Raw genomic sequence first — 24,386 nt, 5'->3', positions numbered from 1 at the left:
CCCCCCCCCCCCCTCCTCGAGGGGTGAAGCAAACTCTCACACATTGTGCGTGGAGCTCTCTCAGCACATAATAATATCAGCAACGTGCTTTCTTATAGCGCTTAATACCGTGTTCCTGCAGATTGTATGTGCTTTAACTAACAAGTAGTGGTATTTGTGTTCCCTCACTGTACCCCCGTGGTGAAAAAAAATTAAAACAGGAAAACAAAGCACTTTGTCATACACACTTTAAAGAGATATTTCAGGTACTGCTGATGAATGTACACAAATTCACGGACTGCGCAGAAGGCAGACATTTTACTCACAGGTTTTCAATTGAAAATAGAGTTACACCAGCACTAATATTTAAACAAGCATTTGCAATGCAATAGGTTTTGCATTTATTCGAGTTTAAGCTATTGGCATTGTAAATGACAATGCCTTTTATTTATGTTTTAATAACGAAAACTAAAATAAAAGGCATTGTTATTTGCAATGTCAATAGCTCAAACTCGTTATTCTATCCTTTCACATGTAGCCTTCCCTATGTCCTTATCTGATGCTGCTGTGAAGGATTCCATCGAAAATAGTTTTGGGCTCTTGGTCAAAAGTTGTCCTGGTGTTCGTTTTATTTTATTGATGTGACATAGTTACAGCTCACAGTGTCCTTACAACTTTGAAACAAGCATTTTTTTTGACTCATAGTTAACAAAATCCTCGGGTGCAGAAGTAACATTAGGCACCATTTTACTTCCATAATCACGTCTTTATAACATTGCCACCTTGCCTTTGTTTTAACCCATCACACACAAAAACACACACACACACACAACCACACACACAACTACACCATCAGTGCACACTTTCACCAGGCACAGACACCATCAGTCGTCAGTGCACGCTTTCAACGGACACACACACCACCAGCCGGCAGTGCAGGCTTTCACCGGGCACAAACACCACCAGCCGTCAGTGCAGGCTTTCACCGGGCACAAACACCACCAGCCGTCAGTGCACGCTACCACCAGGCACACACCACCAACCGTCCGTGCATGCTTTCACCAGACACACACACACACCACCAGCCGTCAGTGCACGCTTTCACCAGGCACACACCACCAGCCGTCAGTGCACGCTTTCACCAGGCACACACACCACCAGCCGTCAGTGCACGCTTCCACCAGGCACACACACCTCTAGACATCAGTGCACAATTTCTACAGGCACACACACCACCAGCGCACACATCAATTGTTAACGCATCCACAATTAACTATTGTAGCAATCGCTGTATGGCGCACTTTACTTTTAAACATATTCATCTAAAGCGCAGCATGCCACCATTGCTACAAAAATAAATACACATTTTATTGGCCTACATTTTATAGACTTTTGTTGCAATTGCTGTTGCAATATTTAGCAATGACAATAGCTCAAACTTAATTAACGCGAGACCTATTGCATTGCAAATGCTTGTTTTATTATGTCCACTACAGCAATCCTGTTTTCCTGTAAAAATCTAAGAATGCAGTAGAGTGCTTTTGCTTTTGTACATCACTATCGATATGCGACCGAAGATCGTTACATTTCTAGCCTTTGGCATCATCACTAAACACAAATTCTGTAAACAGTCGCCACATGGATAATATAGCATTCATGGCCTCTAGGACTGAGAACCACCGACTAAATGACACTGTTGGGATGACACTCTCTTTGATGCCACACAAAGCACAAAATAAGAAATATTTGCGTTTTAATTTCCGTGCATAACGAAACAGTGCACCAGAATGGACTACAAAGTCAATAGCATTCTTCATTAACTCTGAAGATTATAAAGATGCTTTCAGCATACCTTCTAGCAAGTGGCAAGGATCTCTTACAGGGAAGCACATCAGCTCAGGTATCGATTTTGACAGATCATCCCGCAACTTTTCCATATATATATATATAGCTGAATCACTGCAAATACAAACAATATCACTCCAGTCTTTGTTGAACTTGGTAAGAACTTCCTCCAGCAGCATTCCAAGTGACACTGCGTCCCATGTTTTCCAAACGTCTGGTGTCCTATTTTTCACCACTATCACAGATGCTTGGTAACAGCACTCTTTTCACATATACCTGTCACTATACCTTGCATTGAATGTTTAAAGCCTGGGGTGTTTGGCAGTTCACCTACTATCAACACTGACTCAGTAGAAAAGGGGGCTGATGTATGAAAGGATCCCACCCATTTTCTGTCTCTGGGTACATGTGATGGTACATATCGTGAAAGATTCCTATGAAATCAGCCATTTTACCAATCAGTGAAAGAATCAAACGTTCCTGATTCTCTACAGTTTATAAAATAATTAAATAAGACCTAAAACATATTTCTAAACTCTACGTTTTTAGATTAAAGACCACAAAACTGAAAAAAGCAAAAGGAAGACAAAACAATATTTTAGTGGCATCCCTAAATAACAAAACTCAGGCAGAATAATGTTAGCAGTCATTTGTTTGCTGGTACTTTATATAACAAAGTTACATTGTATTGGCCCCTTGAGGAAGAAATAAAAATGACAACTTCACTCTCCTTTTTCCATTCATTCTTTGAATGGCATTTAGTTTGTGGTTATGCAGGTATTTCTCAGTGTTTATATGTTTACACCGGTGCGGGCTATTTTCCTTTCGGTGGGGTTTAATCAGTTATTATACGTTTAAACCTAAAGCAGGATAGCCTAACTGTGTTGTATCCCATTTGGAGCATGAGTTAAAATCACTGTGTCATCAGCCTAAAATAACGAGGGGAGAAGCAAGAGTACCAGCACACACCCCTATTTGACTTCATGATCTGTTGTGGTTATTTCCCCAGGAGGGCCCATGTTTTCCCCCTAATCATTTATAATCTGAGGGGCATGCACTAGTTGCAGATGCATAGATCTGTCGTAATGAGCCTGTAATGCAAGGAGATCTATTGAGGGATAGTGTGGTGGGGCTGATATCTACCCCTTCTGGTGTGAGGCCTCCTGTGGAGCAGGAGGCCGCAAGAGAAACGGGGTGCCTGTGAGGACATGCACGATCTCGCAACTGAGGCCAGATACAGCATAAACGTAGACAAGCGCTGTGCTTGGGGCCGAAACGGCCGTGTTGAGGCCGAGGAGCCTATGGAATGGGCCTGTCCTCCTATTTAGATCCGGCAGCTTCCGAAGAGAGGGAGCTGGATCGCTCCGGTTGGCGAGGGAGAAAGTGCCACCGGCTCGAGAAATGAGGGCACCTGAGTGTGCAGGTATGGTGGGGCCCCAGAAGTGAGCCTGGTGATGTGCCTGCCCCCAGCTGGGAAGGCCATAGGGGGAAGAAGTTGGTGGCGGCCAGGCGGCGAGGATCCTGTGAAGGCTCCACCCTGCTAAATGTGCTGGGAGATTTGCGGGGCTCCTAGATAACTGTGGACTCGCTCGGGGTGCTGCGATGGTGTCTAGAGGTGGCTTTAAAGGTAGAGGGGCCCCCAGATTGCGTGTACGGGAGGTTGAGAAGCCCTCGGCATTCGTAGTGCTCTGTGGGATCCTGTCGTGGGCACATTTTCTGGAGGTGCAATTACAGGTCTGTGAGGGGACATAGCCACCGGCCAAGGGCACTATAAGGGGAAGAGCTCAAGACCTGCACTTGGCTAGTAAAGAGCTGAGGTGATGGTGGGGAGGCCTGGGCTCCTCTACCTCCTGTTTGGACATACTGCTAGCAGAGAGGCCTGGTCAAAGCCAGAGGTGGGGTGCGGCAATAACTGGTGGCCCGAGCACTAGAGGAGGCGAAGGGAAAAGCTGTCCAATCTAACTGCCCTGAGTGTGCGTGCTGGCATAGGGGAAGGCTCGTTGTCTGGGATATCACTGCTGGACTGCAACTGTGTTAAAGTGGTTGCTCATGATGGGTGGTGACAGGACCTCGGGTGCCACACAGCAGACCAAGATGGATAGGTACACCGACAGTAACCTTAAACCCAGCAGCTAGACTCAGCCATATCGGAGTCTACCCTGCCAAGTGGTGCCACTCCAGTGCTGGACCCTTGTAAGTGGGCCTAAGGTGCTCTGCCAGCTTCTGTGTAATGGATGTATTTCCTCTGCTGCACGACGCAACCCAGAGCAGAACCGACGCATCACCGCTGTTGCGTGGATTGGTCCTGTCGCAAAGACCCTCATTGCAGCCCATTGTGACACATCCTCAGCACAGTCCCTCGTATACCTCGCTGGCTGCAGCCTAGACCACTATGATGGACTTCGCCTCACAGCTCTTCGAAATCAATGCATCACCCTGGCTGCGAGTGCATTCTCGACACCGAACTTGGCCTCGCAAGTCCTCGTCAGTGATCCTCGAGTACTAGACAGTACCTTGCACCACAACCTTGCTGCACCTCGGAAACTATGCATTGCTTCTGCTGCACAACGTATCTTCGCCGCTGATCCGCCTGCTATGGGAAGCTCTTGCTGCTCCTCACAGGCATCTGGTATCAATGAGGCTGGGATACTAGAGGCAGGCAAGAATTTGTGACACTTGCTAGAAACCAAAATAGACACTGTGACTATCGAAGTCAATCTCTCCGTAAAGTGAAAGAGAGGACACGAACGACTGAACAAACAGTGGCTGAGCTACAGGCGGAGGTGGCCTACCTGCGGAGCACAGTTAAATCTCTTGCTGAATTCATGCATCAAATGGACAACTTGCTGTAGGATGCAGGGGAAAGGTCTCATAGAAATAATCTTTGCTTTGTGTGAATCCTGGCGAAAGCGGAGGGGGTCTGCACTGGAGTGCTACATCGAACGCTGGATCAGGGAAACACTGGCACCGCCTCTACTATGTCATATGTCCCATGCAGGCCCATTGTCGTTTTCCCTATGTTAGCATGAGCATGTTTCAGACTGCCCTCTGCTTTGCTCACGTTACTATACAAACTTATTTTGCTTTGTACTACACTGCACTTTCACATAGAACCTACTGTTGTTTTCGCGTTATTTCCTGAGATTTAGTCTGAACACCATAGACCAGGTCAAACAACAATGCCCCTTGATATATTGTTCTGGTCAGCCCATAGCACCTAGACAAAACACGCAAATGCAGCTGTTTGGAACACAGTCTTTTGTTATATAGATATGCACGGATAGGTAACAATACACTTTGAGAAGGATCTTTCCAGGGAAGAGATCATGACAGCACCCGAGATGTAGAACTTTCATCTGAATATGGTGATGTACGGGGTCTGCTGCCAACACCCAGAGATCTTCTGATATATAATCATTTTGCTTCTGTTGAAGGCAAGGGCAGTTAGGCTACCATGTCTTTTGTAATGACCGCTCCTTTTATGAATTATGTATGTGGAGGCGGATAAAATACGCGGGAAATAGGCCATGGCTCTGGCAAAGATGGTTTTGTTGTCGCAATGTTTGTATCATCTTCTAAACACAAACTGTGAGATCCCCAAGTCCACATTTCAGGAACTGGATTCCATGCTGGTTAGGTTGGGCTAGCAAACACAGCAGGGTTGCACTGCCAAACTTGACGCTGGACAGGGAGGAGGGGGCTTGCGGCTCCCTGATTTATAATTCTATTATGCGGCACATCTGCAGCATGCCATTAGCTGGTGTAATCAAGGTAGCGGCTGGGAAAACTGTTATTGGCTGGCTGTTATGGCGCCCAAGCGCTTCAGAAGATATTGTTAATGAGGGGTTACGCCCTCGGACCTTCCCCACAAGACTTACGGCAAAAGTATGGAGTAAGGGGCAACAAAGAGTGCTCCACTGCTGCCCTTTTTCCGGAGCAATTGAACTGAAATGGTTACTGCCAATTTAAAAGATAGCGAGGGATATAGCAATGATTCAATAGCACACTAGAGTACGCACAACACTGAGGGACATGTTCCCAGGAGAGCAACTGCTGACTATTACAGAGGGCCGGGATCAGTTTGCGGTGAGGCCGGGGCAATTCTTCCAGTATGCACGGTTGACCAAGGTGATGCTTGATTTCCTGCCACTCCTTCAGTTTCTGGGATGTTGACGATACTGCTAGAGTCTGGCATAGCTGTGCATTGGGTTCCCAGATTGTACAGGGTATTAAAAGCTAAGAGACAGAAACCTGGTCTACTGTCCCGCAGGCAGTGGGATAGGGCTCTCGATACTCCATGTATGGACACAGAGTGCGGGCGCGTCTGTGAGCAGTTTAGGACAGTTTCCAGTAATGCCTGTTTCCAGCTAACCCACTAACACTATCTGCACCAAACCTAGTAAAAGCCTCCGAAACTGGCCATGATCAATCTGACTAGGCATTTCAATTGTCAGAGGTGCCGTCTTGACCTTGCAGTGTTTTGGCACATGACATGGACTTGTGGTCGGCTGCAAGGCTACTGGACGGATGTCATGGAGATCCTCTGTAGGGTTACTGGGCAGAACATTGCACGACCTCCCCCCCACTGTTTGTTGGGCACCCTTATGTTGCCCAAAGGGAAGCAGATACAGTACTGGTTTGCATTGTTGGGGTTAGTGGTGGTGAAACAGTGCATAGCTATTCAGTGGATGCTGGTGTCCGGTCCAGATACCATGCACTGGGGATGAGATTTGATGGAGTGGGCACTAGCAGAGGAAATAAGAATGTAAAGAGTCTGCACGGATGAACTTTCAGCTGATGACTTAGAGTATTGGGCATCAGTTTGCGGGATTTGATGTTGGTTGATGGGAAGGGACTGAGGCGGCCATTGTGGACGTACGGGAGTAGTGGCTGTGCAGCCTATACAAGCCATGGTCCATACATTGTAAAGGGACATGTTATTTGTTGCCATAGGTTTCTTTTCACTGTTGTTTCATGCTGTAAAACTGTAACAAAAATTATATAAAAAATTATAATTCCTATCCTTTTTCTCAAAAACAGAAAAGAAGGTGGGAAGTTTGGTTTTGTTGAATCTATACCAGATCAGCGTATTACTGCTTTGAAAATGGAAATGCCTCCGGTTGATACATCTGATGTGGAGGAGAAAGCTGAAGAAATCATGTCCCAGGCTGAGCCCCCTACAGAAATGTATCCTTTATTCCGTATTGTAGTTGTGCAGTGTATCTTTGGGTGTGGTGTAATCCATGTCGTAGTCTGCTGCTTTTATCAATTCATCTGCCATACCGATCAAAAAAGGGTTTTGCGAAAGAGTCACTATAAGTCTGAGTCGCCTAGTGCAGTAGCTCTATAGAGTACACGTATCTTGCTGAGGCTAGCGAAATAAAAGCCATTTAAAGTACTATAGCCCATTTTAAATAACACATTCTGTGGTGTATTAAATTCTGAGAGGATTGGAGTTGGGATATTTGTTTTTTTTCAGTTCCTATGTCTGAATTCACAGGTCTTTGTCTTCATTTGCTTCACTTGTGTACATTTAGAATGTGGTACATTTGTTAGCAGCATGTTTATATTTGGTCTAGGGACACCAGTGTGCACTGAAGTCATATTTCACCTCCTTTGTATTATTGATTCTATTAAGGTTCCAGAGTAGCCTGCTACTCGCAGAAAAAGCACTTCAACACCTCATCAGGGGAAGCAAGCGCTATATAAATGCAAACCTTTTTACCTCTTTTACCCCTCCACTTTCCTTCTCAATCCAAATAACTGACTAACATATCCAATACTCAAATTACTTTCATTTTTTCACTATACTAATTCACCACTAATACTTTGTGGCTTCTGGAGTAGCGTGCTACTCGCCAAAAAAAGCTTTGATGCCCCATCAGGGGTAGTAGGCGCTATATAAATTCAATTACAATACATGACATGGTAAAGAATTAGTAAAAAAAATCCCTATTTTGGACATGTATCTGGTTTGGTAGCAATTTCATTCTAGGTTGAAATGAACAGATTATTTGGTCCACCCAGAATATGAGACTGGAATATTAGAGTGCACCAGCGATGCAATGTCCAGGTAGTAGTTTTGTCAGTGTGTCACCTCCTGGTGACTCTTCCATGAGGTTGATTAAAAAAATATATATATTAAAAAAATCATATTTGCCCGTGTTTTGGGACATCTTGAACATCAAATTGCAGATCACTAGAGGCCCTATTCCAGTTGCATTAGGCCCATGCATTCTGGATCCTCTGGAACCAGTTCATGTGCCGTTTGTTTTCATTCTCCTGGCAGCATACACTGCATTGGCTGCCCTCCTAACACGGACTATGGTGCTGAGCCCCTTGTTTCTGACCCTGTCATTGGCCTCTGCCATTGTTCCTCTGCAACGTCGCTCAGCGAGCAGTAACATAAACATCTAGCAAAAGATTACTTCTATGTGTTTTCTCACACTGTCCAATGACGTCCTGGCTTTTTTTTCAGGAGAATGAATGTACCACCATTGTTGGCCTTCCCAGTTCCTCAAAGCTTTGACCCCCCCTATGAAGCCCCAAGTCCTTGAGCTTGGAAGATTGGCATTGAAGAAGTCACATTTGGGACAAGATCAAAGTAAAAAAAAAAAATAGATAGATAGATAGATAGATAGATAGATAGATAGATAGATACCAAGGACCCCTCAGCTCAGTCTGACAGTGGGCTCTCTGAAGGAAAAGGTTTGCCCTCACACATGGGCATAGAGACAGATTTAAAATAGCAAAAGCTACCAATCCATTGGTATGCCAAGTCTGGCTAGCATCAGTAAAATTATCACAAACCATTATGTTCTCCCTGTACAGATTTATGCATGTGTAAAGTGGAGGTAGGACTTGCATTAGCTACTGAATTCTCAGTTGTAAGTTCCGCAATGCTCTCCTCAAAACTGTCATTCGGTTGGGTACTCTGGAGTACACACAAGTGATTGTGTGCGGTTCATTCAGGAGCAGACGCAAGATGATGATGGACGGAGCGCTGAAACTTTTCAGAAACCTCACCCCCAGTCTTAGATCTGGGTTGAATCCATCATTGTTCTTTAGCTCACTTCCCCACCACAGTTCAGACACAGCTATATGCAAATCAGTCTTGTCCCTGTGCCTCATGGGACCAGTCCAGCCCGAACTGCCCAGCCATGTCTTCCCTGGACCGGAAACAAGCATCCTGGGACCGATTTCGTGCTAACAGATCTCATCAGCCAGGCTAGCTTGAATCCAGTGGCAAAGGGAGCAAGGGACCCACGTCTGGGCATACCCTGCAGACGTAGGGTAAACAAAGCTCAGTACCCTTCAGGAACCTTATATGGAGCATTCAGGACCCTTATATGGAGCATTGTACTATTGGTAAGTCAGACCTAGGAAGAACCTGCAATGTGAGTGCATCAGCCAATTTGTGTCTGACACAGTGGCTTGTTATCTGCATCATTCATCTGTCTTTTCCTATGGATGACTGCAGGGTGTCTACTAGGTGGCTGACAGCACTCGAGCTCGACTACTCAGCCTGCACGTAGTAGTTGATGGGATAGAATTTGCTTCAAGTTATTCAACTAAGTTAATTACTTTGTAAAGGATTCCAATGCGACATTGAGTGGTAGAGAAATTTTGTTTGTCTGCTTTTTTATACTGTGCTAACTCCACGAGTAGTTCACTGTCTGCAGTGTTCAGCCCCATAAACCAGATGTTCTTTAACATTGGATCTTTTATATATTCGCATTCTTTGATCATTCCCCTTCGTCAGGCTGGGAATCCCAGTTACATTAAAATAGCAGTGTACAGTGTTAAAATGGCCATAGACCTGAAACAACATTATTCATTTAGTAGCACATCCACCTCATTTGAAAGCTCTAAAACTTCAGTCAATGAGGTGGAAGCTTAAGCTCTCCTACTTCCCCCTGGATGCCATTCACCTAAGCTCCGGTTTCTACCTCACGTTGTGTGTGAGGGAGTCACCTGCAGAGCTCTGCTCTACACATTCAGTGAACCTGAAATTGTTTCTAAATTTGATCTGCCCTGGATTTGAACCAGCCGTATCTTCACCACTGAAATACTGTGAGTTGTTTTTAGTAGGAAATTATGTGTTTTCTAGGCCAGGGAGATCTTTTTACCTGACAGCCAAATGGCCCCATGGCTGATAAAGGGAAGAAAACTCTTCAAACTTTGTTAATCTTGGGAACACAAGAATATTTACATGGATGACCCTCATACTCTGTGGATTTATTGCCTTTATTCTAATTATAAAACATCAAAATGTGACACATGTCCCGCTACGTCTCTAAAGGACAGACAAAAAGAAGTTGCCATTATTTGTTTTGACTAAAGAGAATTTTCCTCCTAAGGGAGAGGCCCATTCTTCAGGGGAATATTGTGTGAAAAGTGCCCCTCCAAGCACTTCCACGAAGACAGCGCAGAAAAAGGAGACTTTTACAGTTTCCTAAACTTGATGTGCTTTCAGCCACCTCCTCTAATGCTAAACATGAAAAGTACTCCTCTAAAGACCCCAACAAGGATCAACCAGTAGAAAAATCTTCAAAAAGTCTGTCGTCAGCCAGAGAAGCCTTGTCTTCAACACCACCATTGACAAACACATCATATACGCTGACCGCTCCGTCGACAATGATAGTCGACAGAGAGGTCATTGACGGTGACAACTTACATGTCCCCTGCGCCTCCATCGGCTATTAACCCGGCGACAATGGGATCGATACCGTTGTGAATTCACTGTCTATGGTGAGCAGTTTTACACTACTTTGATGGAGCCTGTTTGTTCCCATTGAAGGTGTCAACTTTACTGCCAGCTAAAAGTTTACAATCAGAACATGTGAATATGCTTCACAAACTGCTAATAGACCAGTGCAGTTAGATGTAAGATATGTCCCAGACTTTGAAGAAGGAATAAAAGACCTAGCATATGATGATCAACAGGATTATTTTCAACAAACCTCTCGTTCTTGCATGGGGGAGACCATCTAGACCGTACAGGGAGCGGGATGTGCTTATGTCTTTTTTTAATCAATGTTACAGCAGATGATGGACTTATTTAAAAAAGCTGTACCACAACATCCGACTATTACTCCTCTATTTGGCTTACCTGCTTCACCTATTCCGCCCCTTCCTTCACCTATTCCTTTACTAGCCTCTGCAGCCATCACCACTTCCACCTCCACCTTCACCACCAAAGTAGCCATCCCCCCAGACCTCTGTATGTACTGGTCCCACCAACTTCTGAAGACATGGATATTGTGGATTCTAATGGCTTTGTATATTCTGATATAGACGTGGAGGAGGGTGAACTCTCACAAGACAAGATTGTATTATCCCAAGTGGAGTTCATGATGGACCTAATCCACAAGATTCAACAGATGACATCTCTAGATTCCATTAATTATTGCAAAGAATTGCCAAGAAATTCCATTCCACCAATGATTTCTGTAGATCAACCATGTTTTTTATGCGTTGTTTTTTTTTTTTACAACTTCAGACTTTAAAATCTATACTAATTTTGGATTTTTTCTGGTTGAGAAGTCTAAAGTTAATGAAAACACCAGCTACAGTTCAAGCAGTTATATCTAGCCTGGAGAAAAAGTATACAGCTTCAGATTTGGTTCCAGTTTGCCTTAATGGACATACTAAACCGGATTCAGTCACTGCCTCAGCAGCTCAGAGAAGAACCAAAAACCTAATCACAGCATCCTCTGGTCCACCAGATCACGATAGTAGGCATATTGCTCATTTGGGCTGGAGACTTTCTTCTATTACAGCAACGTCAGTTAAAAGAGCCAATGCCCTGGCAATTTAAGGACGGTATGATCACCAGATGTGGCATGACATCGCCCCATTGCTTGAGCTCATCCCAGAAGATAGATAAGAAAATGGCAAGAACTATCCTTTAAGGAAGGGGAGCTTACATCCTCATTCATTATTGCTGTCGCAATAGATGCCTCAAACACAGTTTTGCACTAGCTTACACGAGGAGCTGTTAAGAAGGCAAGGCTGTCTAAAACCAATAGCATCAAATCAAAAATTCTGGACATGCCTTTTGAAGGCCTTACGTTTTTTGTTCATGTGGATGAGACTCTTCGGGGTTTTAAAACTGACACTGATACCACAAAGGCTTTAGGACTTTTACAGTATTCTAGATTTAGATATTCTATTTTTCGTGGCTCTAGAGAATCACAAAACTTTAGAGGAGTATTAAACTAATATGGAAGTCATGGACGTACATACTACCCCCAAAGACCATCCAGATACGATCAAAAATACTCCTGTTGTCACAGTCAAAGACAGCCTTGCAGGAGATCTGCAGGAAGGAAGAGGATTTCCTCACAAGAGTATACCACTGACAGTGTTTGACTCTCTGCCTTTACGCCCTATTCCATCTTGTACTCAGAAGTTGGGTGGGGGAACTTCCCTTTTTGCTTCTGCCAAATGTGTTAGGGAGATTGTTCATTCAGGTCATATGTTGATGTTCATTCAGAAAATTCCCTGCATGGGCACCCAGGAAGGGGCATTGTCTTCATTTGAAGGAGCTTCAACTGGAAATTCTCATGCTTCTCCTCAAGGAGGGCTATAGAGATTGTCCTCCAAGTCAATAAGAAACCAAGGGTTTTACTTCAGGTTGTTCCTAACCAGACAGAAGACTGGTCGAAAGAGAGCAATTCCAGATCTCAGACGGGTAAATAAATGTCTAAAAAAAACAGTAATTTCAGATGATTACCCTACAGGACGTCCTCCTGATGATGCAGAAAGGGAAGTTTATGACCTCCCTAGATCTTCAAGATGCATATTTTTACATTGCCATTCACTGAAAGCATAGAAAGTACCTTCAAAACTTGGTAGTAAGGTACTCTCTTTCAGTCTCGAATCAGAACCTCAAATCTTTATTTACCAAATGTCTTACTCCAGGAGCTGCCTTTCTAAGACTAGGTGTTCCCATAACTGGACGATTATCTCGTCCAAGCATCAGGAAAGGAAGGCTTTTACGACAGCTTGCATCAGTCTCTTCAGGAGACTGAGTCTCACTTGGCTGAGAGAAATCATCCTTAGAACTCCAGACAAAGATCCAATTCCTGGGTGCATCACTCAATACACAGCTGGGAAAGACTTTTTCCTCAGCAGAAAGGATGATAAAGTTGCAAATGGCTGTGAAAGGGCAATTTCTGTGAAAGTGGGCAATACAGATTGGTCTTGTGACTTATCAAGGCTCACTGTGTATGTAATGATGATTAACCCTGTTTTCATCATATAATGTGCGAAGCCTATGTTTTTCCAATATTTTTTTTTTTTTAAGTTACAAATGGTGGCAGAGTCTTTCTGCAAAGCAGTCGGTCACAATCAGGCAATACAAGTCCCTGTTGGGCCTAATGGCATCCATTATAATGCCTTTTTTGCAGGCTCGGCTTGAGACCACTTCAACAGGAACTGGACCTGCAATGGAAACAAGTCAAAGGTTCATGGGGAGTACCTCCCCCAGTCAGTGTGTGGTGGAGGATCCTAGCAAATCCAAATGCAGGACTTCTTTTTTACATATCACGGTCCGGTAGGGCCGTTCTTTGATGAGCTACAGGTAGCGCTCTCAGTTCCTTGTCTCAGATCTGAACATTGCATGCTACTCGGGGATCTCAATGTCCATATGGATAATACTTTAGACCCCGCTGCAATGAAACTTAGTGACATCACAGCTACATTAGGACTGTCTCCGTTTTTGCAGACACCGACGCACAATAAAGGCCATATTTTAGATCAGATTTTTTCAACAAAATCTATTGCAATAACGGCTATAGAACCAGTATTATGGTCTGATCATTTTTTAATCTCTTTTTCCGTACCGGCCATTGCTCTGATTCGGGTGAGAGAACCAATTAAGACCACGCGAACTTCACGCCCTTTCCATCTGCTTTCGGCGGATATGTTATCTGAGGCCCTTACCACCTGTCCATGTCCTCTTTTGGGCAATTTAGAAGAAAATCTTAGCCTCTTTCACGATTGTCTGGTTGCCAGACTTGAGATCTTAATCCCCCCAAAAAAACTTAAATCAGGCGAACGCAGAGCGTCGGCCCCATGGTTCACCCCCCAATTAAGAGAGCAGCGGCAGGGTTGTAAAAGGGCTGAGAGAGTCTGGAGACGGGCCTATGACCCGACCGAGAAATTGAAGTTTCGAGCAATAACTAAAGCCTATCACCAGTCAATCTGGAGTGAAAAAAAGGCTTACTTCGAGCGCCGCATTGATGAGGCTGAAAATGGATGCAAAGAAATTTTTAAAGTTGTTCTGGATTTCACCTCTCCAGCCACGTGTACACCAGTTCATACTCATTCAGAAGTATGGATAAAACAGCTTGCAGAATTTTTTGTGAACAAAATCACCACCATTCAAGCCTCTCTTTTCCACTCTGGCTCTCGGTCGGATGTGGATCCTTCATCCCCCCCCCCTTTTAGGGAAGATCCAGGCCCTTCTCTTTTACAATTTCCACATCTTTGCCTTGACACTTCCTTAGAGCTCTTGTCAGGTTTGAAATCAGGCTCTCCACTTGATCCGTGCCCGGCTAAACACCTGGGGAAGGTGGCACCTGCCTTAAATGCCTTGTTGAACCCTCTTCTAAACTCTTCATTGTCAACGGGAGTGGTCCCGCAGGCATGGAAACATGCTTTGATCCTGCCATTGATCAAAAAGCCCACCTTGGACCCCCTCATCCATGCCAACTATAGGCCTATTTCCCTTCTCCCTGCTCTGGCGAAAGTGGCCGAGAGATTTGCACATCGGACGATTTCCAATTTCATCGAAGGAAATAACCTGTTGCATGATACGCAATCTGGGTTCCGTGCAAATTTTAGCACAGAGTCAGCTCTTGTCGAGGTCACTGATGCCATCAGGGAAGGACTTGATGCTGGGGGAACGGCCATGTTGGTCATGTTGGATTTGTCGGCGGCGTTCGACACCGTTCCTCATGAGCACCTCCTTATAAGACTCTGGGAGTGCGGCATTCGGGGAACGGTGTGGAAATGGCTTAAATCCTTTCTGGCCGACCGCCGGCAAACGATCTGGGCGCCACCTTTCTCCGCTGATATGGCTCCGCTAGAGGTAGGGGTTCCTCAAGGTTCCATTCTTAGCCCCATGCTATTTAACATCTTTATGGCACCCCTGGCGGCAGTCGCGGAATCCTTTGGCGCCCAGATCGTATCCTACGCCGATGACACCCAGCTCCTATTCACCTGTGATAGGGGCGGGGCATTCGACGGCGTAAAGATCAGGGACTGCCTTAGCGCGGTCTTTGAGTGGTTCAGGTGCAATGGATTAAAGTGCAACTCCGATAAGTCGGAGCTGCTCTTTTTTGGATGCACCAATGAACCAGATTGGAAGGCTTGGTGGCCACAAGACTTGTTCCCTCCTGACAAGGTGTCTCTCAAGGCAAAAAATTTGGGAGTGATTGTGGACAGTGAACTATCCTTTGGGCCACATATCTCGTGCCTCTCAGGCAAATGCTTTGGCATTTTGCGAATGCTGAGGAAGTTTCTTCCTCTAGTATCTCTCCAGCATAGGAAGATTATTGTCCAGGCCTTGATCGGATCGCGACTGGACTACGCAAACGCTTTGTTTTTGGGTTTACCAAAATATCTCCTGAACCGTTTGCAAGTAGTCCAGAACTCAGCAGCCCGTGCTATTTACGGACTTCCGAGAAGAGCAGGAGCTACGGCTTTACGGAATTCCTTACATTGGCTACCGATCGCCAAAAGAATTCTCTTCAAGGGTCTGACTTTTGCTTTTAAAGCTCTACATGGATCTGGCCCTAGGTACATAAGGAAACGCCTCTCCCGATATGTGCCTAGCAGATCTTTGAGATCATCCTGTCTATCTAAAATGACAGTCCCGGTGATCAGGCGTGCAAGGATTGGTGGTCGATCCTTTTGCTATTTAGTCCCGAAGGAGTGGAATGAACTACCACTCTCTCTCAGACAGGCTCCCAATCTTCTTACTTTTAGAAGAGAGCTAAAAACGTGGCTTTTTACGAAGTAAACGTGATCTTTCCCCTGTGTCTGCTTTTAAGTTGTTGTGTTGTTGTTTTCTAGCTGTTCTTTCTTCACCAAAGCGCCGGGATGCTCCTCGGAGTAGCCGTGCGCTATAGAAGAAATAAAATAACATAACATAACATATAACAAAAATGATAATAAAGCGAATGCTTCCATGCACTGAAGGGGAGCTCAGCCGCAGGAACTCTCAACCAACCAGAAGCATCTAGTCAGTAGCAGAGAAGAGGCACTAAATCCGGCTAGGTTTTCAAGTGTTCAGCTTCCTAGACTAGCAGCTCAACCAGTCCTAATCAGAAAGGACAACAAAACATTGATATTCTACGTAGCCAAGCAAGGAGGAATGCAGTCCCCAACCTCTCTCAGAAGAGGATCAACTCGACATCACTGTGAAGCACCTGCAAGGCCGCCATAACAATCAGGCGGATGCACTCAGTCGGCAACTTTTGTAGTGCCACAAGTGGGAACTACATCATAACCAGGTGGATTACATTGTCAATCAAACGGTACGACTCATGATCAGTTTGTTCGCCACTCCGGACAACAGCAAATCCCAGTGTTTTGGAAGCAGGTTTTGATATCCAGGAACGATTGGCAGTGCCCTTCGGAATAGTTGGTCCAGAATCTTTGCTTATGCTTTTCCTCCATATCCCCTGACCCCCAGGGTGGCCACGCCAATACTGGTACAGCGATGTCCTTCAACTATCAGTTCGTCTAGCCATTCGTCTGAAAGCGCTCTGAGAGATCCTCCCCAGACTCCACTGAGCAATTCTGCATCACGATCCCAAGTTGCTGAACTTGACAGCATGGTACCTGACCACTTAGAGTTTGGCTATTTGAATATACCGCAAGATTGTAGAATATTCCGGCACGTGATCGAGCTCAAGCAGCTACAAAGACCTACAGGGCCAAGTGGAAGCATTTTTATCTCTGGTGCAGAGATAAGGGTGGTCATCCTCTTCGAATAAGAACTCATTAAATTCCTCCTGTATTTTCTGTTTATGGCCAAGAGTGGACTTCAATCCGGGTTTATCTGGCTTCTATTTCAAAATTCGTCACCTACTCTGTTCTGCCAGCAGATAATAAAACAGTTTATGAATGGGCTGTTCAGAACCTTTCCATCTCTTCAATCACCTCCAGTTCCAGGGGCACTTATTGCAATCCTCATTCAGTTGATACTACCTCCCTTTGAACCAGTACATAAGGCACATTTGAAATGTGTTTCATGGAAGACAGTGGTTATCCTGGCTTTGACATCTGCATGGATAGTGAGAGAAATTCAAGATTTTGCCATCAAGGAACGTTTCATCTGATTCCCAAAAAACAAATGAATCAAAAACCAACCCCAGATTCATATCCAAGGTCCTGCAGAATTTCATTTACATGAACTAGTCATTTGTCACTCTTCCTTCTAGTAAATGGGTCATGAATTGTCTTTTATACTCGCAGAATCTGCAGGTTAGGCTCCCTGATGTTTCTGCCCACTCTAGATGGAATTAATTGGAAGGACCTGGAGTCGTGCTCTAAAGATACAGTGCCTGGACTCCTTAGTTAAAGCAGACGGTTGCATTTTTTTGCTTCCCTCATATCATTTTATGATTGGGGCGGCGTAGGTGAAGCAATGAACAGTTGCTAAGTTGACTTACCTTGAGCTGCATGACACCTGTTTCTTTCAGATTGTTTTTATGCTGGAGTAAAGAGCATTAATGGCCTCCAGCATATCCAAATTAACATCTAAATCAAGAGCTGCCTTTCTAAGATATAGAGACCATGGACTAGTTAAAGTGAAGAAAATCACTTGAAGCTCCTTTTTAAGGTGCATGGTTGGCGTGTTGTATGGCGTAGTAACACTTCAGGAAGGAGGCCTTACTCTAAATGTCTTGTCTATGCAATCCAAACCCAAGCGTAGTAGTGAGTGACGTGTATATTTGGAACCGCCTCCTAAAGGCTTTGCATTGAGACTTACCCATTATTGAAGTGAATGTCGCTGGGTAAGCTTGTTCACCATAGGAAAGGTTGGGTAGCTTTTTCGCCTCTAACATGCAGTATGGCCTCTGCTGAAGTGGAATGTAGCTGGTGGTATAATCTGCATTAGATAAATGTTTCTAATATTATGTTTACGGTGTGCACTCTGTTTACCTCTATCCATAAACCAGACACCAAGATAGTTGTACTTGGATGTTTGAGAGCTCAGTTGTTTGCCCAGCCCCCATCTTAAATTTGTCTTGTTTTTGTAACAGCCGAAAATCCTCATATTTGTTTTATCTGGATTCGCCACCACCTTATTCACAGTGTTGTAAGTACGAAACTTGTTGAGATCAACTTTTGTATGATGTAGTAAAAGCAGGTCTTTGGCGTATTGGATAATTGGAAGCCTGACGAAGCCGATCTTTGGTGGAATTGACCTTGTCCTTGCAAGAGAGCAATCTATGTCTGCTGTGTAAAGGTTAAACAACATAGGAGCAACAACACACCCTTGATTTATGCTCTGTGTAGTCGAAATTGTATTGGTTGCTGAGTTGTCTGTACCAGTCTTGTTGCTGACCCACGTGTCTGCGTACAATTTAATGATTAGGCCCCATTCAGCCAATTTTGCCCAGAGTTGATTGCAGTCAGCACTGTCAAAAGCAGCAAAGTAGTCCACAAAGCACGAAAATAGCAGCGGACCACAAGGAAGAGAATTGCTCTATGCCAAATAAAACAAGGTAACAATATTGTCGATGGTGGAGGAATACGGTCTAAATCTGGTTTGATGAAAGAGTGTAATATTAGCTTCAGCAACCCATGTCTCAAGTTCACGGAGTAGAATTTTAGCAGAGATTGTTAGCCTCTACATCCAGTATTGCGATAGTTCCCTGGGGTGGCATGACTGTCTTTTTTGTCAATTGGATGGAGGATGGATCCCTTCACAGATTACGGGACATCTGCAATTTGAAAGCAGTCAAAGTACAGGAGAGTAAGGCGATCAACTCAAAAGTCTACATCTGACTTGAAGCAGGCACTTGGTAGGCCATTGGGGCCCGTTAGTTCTCATGACCTTGATGGCTAATGTTACCAGGATTCAAACCCTGGAGATGGAGAATGATTCAAGCATAAAAATATATAAAAGATACAAATTTGAAGAACTGGAGTTACAGATATGTAACTAATTTCTCTGTAACCTTTTGACTTTTGTCAACACCTTCCCCACCTCACTAAATAACTAACTATTGGAAGCTGGACCCTGATCCTAAGCAGTTTTGACTATTTGACCTTCAAAACAATACACAAAAATGCATGAATAAGTAAAATCAAACGCATACCCAAAGCATGAAATATTTCATTTTATACGCAAACCAAAAAATAACTAATTTAAACTAATTTAAATTTTAATGGGAAAGTTGGAGCGATTCAAAATTTTGTTTTATTGCTCCTAGCGATCTGCTAGACTCTAGCATATCACTTTCTTTTTAGCTCCTAATGCTTGCTGTTGTTGTGGACACATACCAGTGCGTTACGTGCGAAATCCTACAGTCCATACTATGTTCTGTTTGCTGTACTTGTGCTACTCCTAGGAACAGAATACCAACTTAATTTTTCATCTCCAGTTTTAAAGACCTTTACATTTACACTTTTCAATTTTTCCACTCCAGGGGACAGTAGACTACAACTTAAACCTTTGCAATAGTCTGTTACTAGGAAAAATGGCAGCTCTGTGTATGTCAGTATAAATAGATTGTATCCTGTGTATTACCTGTTATTTCCTCAACTAGCTAGTGCATTTACTCCTGTACTGCGCACTCCAAGTACAGCCCAAATTGGAGAGGGCTTGGAAAGTACCTGGAGAGATATTGAAGAATCCGATGAGGAAGAGGACAACGGAGGCAATAATGACATTACAGTTAAAGCCAACCATAATATGGAAATGGATGTCATAGCTGTGGAGCAAGCAGCTCGTTTTGGCAAGTATTTGAATATTCCATTTGTACTTTGTTTAACTTTACTTAGTTATGACTTTAGTACTCAGTGAGAATGTAGAAATAGAGATACTTCTGTTTTATTTATTTGTATAATTGTAGCAGCAACTAGGGTTTGAAAGGTATAAGAACGGTTTGCAAGATTTTGCCATCAAGGAACGTTTCATCTGATTCCCAAAAAACAAATGAATCAAAAACCAACCCCAGATTCATATCCAAGGTCCTGCAGAATTTCATTTACATGAACTAGTCATTTGTCACTCTTCCTTCTAGTAAATGGGTCATGAATTGTCTTTTATACATGCACTTCGATGGCTGTCGCCTTTTTAGTGACAAGGCCGACTCCGTGCTGGAGCGCTTCAAGGATTCTGTGGCTATGGCCAGATCCTTGGGCCTCGCTGCGTCCTCCCAACCACCACAGTCTGCCTCTTGCCACTTTTGTGGCTACCGAAGGAGCACACCACTGCGTCCGGCTGAGTCAAGCCACCGGTCAAAGCAAGCCTCCCAGCCTCTGCGTGGCCCCGGACATGGAACCCACCGACTTTGCGGGTCTGGGAGCCAGAGGGTGCCCTGTGTCCGTTTTAAGTTGGGAGATTAAGTTCCCTTGAATCCTGAAGGTCCCTAGGGTCAAAGTAGCCCTCTAGGTACCTCCAGTAAGCGCCGTTGCAGAGAGGTACTAAAAGGGGTACGGCCTGGACCACCTCTCTGCAACGCAGCACAATGGCACTTACTGGAACCACCTGGTGGGCTAGATGGCCCCCAGGGGCTCTCAGGATTGAAGGGGAATTATTTCCCCAACTTAAAACACGCCACAGGGCGTGTTTACACATGTCACCCCAGGCCCTGTCCCCTCCCGTCACCCCTATGTAAACGCGCCCTGTGTCCGTTTTAAGTTGGAAGATTAAGTCCCCTTGAATCCTGAGGGTCCCTGGGGTCAAACTAGCCCACTAGGTACCTCTAGTAAGCGCCACAGAGGTGCGTTGCATAGAGGTGTAAAAAGGGGCATGGCCTCTGAACACCTCTCTGCAACGCAGCTCCCTGGTGCATACGGGTGGTACCTGGTGGGCTATTTGGCCCGCATGGACCCTCGGTATTGAAGAGGAATTAATTCCCCAACTTACAACTCGCCAGGGGGCGCGTTTGCACAATGGTGGTGAAAGAAGGAGGCAGTGCCTGAGGTGACATGTCTGCAAACACTCCCTGTGGCGCGTTTTAAGTTGGGGAATTAATTCCTCTTCAATCCTGAGGGTCCCTGGGGGCCAACTATCCCACCAGGTACCTACAGTATGCGCCAGAGAGCTGCGTTTCAGAGAGGTGTCAGAAGGGGCGTGGCCTCAGAACAGGCCCTGCCTTTTTTCTTCTGTTTTTTTTTTATTTTGAGGGGGGCCGCGTGGCCCCACTCCCTGGCCACTACTAGCCCCGGGGACCCCATCCCCTGGGGCTGGCCCTCTCGTTGGGAACCATTAGGGTGTCCACAATCCCCTCCCCGGTCCCACCGGCTCCCCGCGTCCTTCGGGAGCCGGCATTGCTTTTCCACATGGGGAGCTGCTAAGATGCGGCTCTCTATGAGGAAAAGCAATCGTCTTTGGTTTTTGGAAGAGAGGGCAGGTTTCCTGCTCTCTTTTCCAAAAACCAAAGCAGTTTATTATGGCAGGGCGGGAGCCGCAAGGCTCCCACCCTGCCTTAGCAAGCAGCAGTGTCCCGGGGGTGGGCACCCTGGGACACTGCAGGAGCCCTGTGGGGTGGCGGTCCCCAGGGCCATGACAGGGCTCAAGGAGCGGGGCCACGCGGCTCCCCTCCCAACATTTCCAAAGCTCCGGGGAGGTGGTGGTCCCCGGGGCGGACCCCCTATTTTAATATTTAGAACCCCGGGGAGGTGGCGGTCCTCGGGGCGTGTGGGGGGCTCGAGCCCCCCCACATAGGTTTTTTTAAAATTCGCAAATGAAACACAAGCCCCGGGGGTGGCGGTCCCCGGGGCTGCGGTGGGGCCATTGTCCGCCCGCAAATCTAGTCTTAAAGCCCCAGGGGTGGTGGTCCCCGGGGCTTGGTGGGGCCTTTGATCCCCCCTCCCATTGATTTTTGAAGCCCCGGGGTGTGGCGGTCACCGGGGCTGGGGGGGGGGGGGGGGGGGGGGGGGCTGTGAAGCCCGCGCTTCGTTTTTTTTTGTTTTTTTTGAGGCTGGATCCGGATTGTCCCCGTTTTTTTAAAGCAGGCCTAGGGGGCCAGGGTGTTTCTACCCTACCCCCTTTTCGCGTTTTGCCCATTTCTTTTACTCATTTCTTGTGCCTCGGTTCTACCGAGGCACAAGACGGCTGCCAACACTTCCTGGTTTGGAGTGTTGACAGCCAATTACCATAAAGCTTGTGATCGGGAGGGTACGCGAATCCTGCACGGCCATAGATATATAAAGTTTTTTTACTTTTGATTTTCTCTGCAACTACTGAACGGATTTACACCTTTTAACAAAAAGGGGTCTTTCTCAACCAAGTGCTACATTTTTGCCAAATTTGGTGTACTTTCCGTTCAGCAGTTTGGGCTATAGCCGTATCTAAAGTTTCTTATGGGAAATTGCATGGGGAAAAGACGTTTTGGGACCCCCCTTTGTTCTCGGCCCCCGCTTGACGAATCACCCCAAAACTTTCAAGATATGCCCGGACCAGAGCGCCCCACGAGTTATGATAGTTTTGTGAAGATTCGTCAACGGGCGGCAAAGTTATTGAGAATAGAATGTTGCGAATTTCCTATGGAAAATGGGTCCTAACTATAACTACGTACTGGCGACCGCCAGTAGGGGGGGGAGATATATATATATATATATATCTATCTATATATATCTATATTCACTGAAAAAACCATAGGTTATAGACCATATATAGTTAGGAATTAGCATTTAGAAAACCTTGAAAATTCACTGAAAAAACCATAGGTTATAGACCATATATAGTTAGGAATTAGCATTTAGAAAACCTTATTTTACTCACACAAAACCATTGAAATTCCATATATAGTTAGTTGCACTAACTATATATCGCGCACCCGCAATCCACTGCTGATGATGTCACATATTACTTCATTCATGACATGGTCAGTGACATCACTGATGACATCACTGATGACATCTCAAATGACATCACTGATGACATCACTGATGACATCTCAAATGACATCACTGATGACATCATGACACACCAATACCAGTTACTACATACGCACTCACTGATTCCTACGTCTACACACACACATTCACTCATTCACCCATACAATCACTCATACATACAGTCACTCATTATTACAACACTATCATATGCACTCATACACCTATGCAGACAGTCACACACTGCCACTCATCCATGGAGTTACTCACACACCAAGTCAGTCCTGTAAAGAATCAATCACACTTCCATTTCTTCATCTATACAGTTAAACACAGAACACCATACTTCAGTGACATCACTGATGACATCACTAATGACATCTGAAATGACATCACTGATGACATCTCAAATGACATCACTGATGACATCATGACACACCAATACCAGTTACTACATACGCACTCACTGATTCGTACGTCTACACACACATTCACTCATTCACCCATACAATTACTCATACATACAGTCAGTTATTATTAGAACACTATCATATGCACTCATACACCTAGTCAGTCCTGTGAAGAATCAATCACACTTCGATTTCCTCATCTATAGTTAAACACAGAACACCATACTTTTCACACATATACTAACATACTTACTCTCTTATACAATCACTGATACAAGTACACATTGATATGCACAGAGTCACACACCTCCCAGCCAGCCACACACACACACTCAGTCTTCCATACATCCACTCATTCTTCAATATGTAAAACGTATTTAAACTTTACAAAAACACACAGACACTAGATGATGTCATCAGTGATGTCATTTGAGATGTCATCAGTGATGTCATCAGTGATGTCACTGACCATGTCATGAATGATGTAATATGTGACATCATCAGCAGTGGATTGCGGGTGCGCGATATATAGTTAGTGCAACTAACTATATATGGAATTTCAATGGTTTTGTGTGAGTAAAATAAGGTTTTCTAAATGCTAATTCCTAACTATATATGGTCTATAACCTATGGTTTTTTCAGTGAATTTTCAAGGTTTTGTAAATGCTAATTCCTAACTATATATGGTCTATAACCTATGGTTTTTTCTGTGAATTTCATTGGTTTTTTAACAGCTAATATCTGTAGCTGTAAAATGTATTCTTCTTTAAATCCAAAAATATATTTTATATGTTTATGAATAATTTTTTTTTTAAATATTTTTTTTTCTTCGTTCCCGCTTCGCGAATCGGGAAGCTTCCCGTTAGCTGACCTTGATGCCGCGAAATAGACCGCGAGCCGGTAAACGTTTCTTTACCGCAAGTGCCGCGTTAGAAAACAACATCGTGACGCCTCCCGTCCGCATGACGTTTCACGTTGTCGCGTGATACGTCATATGACGTGCTACGTTAGCGAACTGGTACGCGAAGCGAGTCGCAAAGCGCAGGTTTCTGGAAGCAA

The 24,386-nt window shown here is 44.8% G+C and overlaps 1 protein-coding gene across 1 annotated transcript in view; it reads left to right on the top strand.

Annotated features, from left to right (window-relative positions):
• The window catches only part of EXOSC9 (exosome component 9), a 435,272-nt gene that overhangs the window by 302,802 nt on the left and 108,084 nt on the right, over nucleotides 1-24,386 (top strand). Inside the window, exons 9-10 of the mRNA XM_078676847.1 lie at nucleotides 6,865-7,011; nucleotides 19,624-19,808. Of these exons, the coding sequence (XP_078532973.1) occupies nucleotides 6,865-7,011; nucleotides 19,624-19,808 (332 nt within the window). The remainder of the gene's footprint in view (nucleotides 1-6,864; nucleotides 7,012-19,623; nucleotides 19,809-24,386) is intronic.

Source organism: Lissotriton helveticus, chromosome 2_1 (genome assembly GCF_964261635.1).
Source record: "Lissotriton helveticus chromosome 2_1, aLisHel1.1, whole genome shotgun sequence".
Classification (NCBI taxonomy): domain Eukaryota; kingdom Metazoa; phylum Chordata; class Amphibia; order Caudata; family Salamandridae; genus Lissotriton; species Lissotriton helveticus.
The sequence above is the reverse complement of the archived record's forward strand: the minus strand, read 5'-3'. Positions and strand labels throughout refer to the sequence as shown.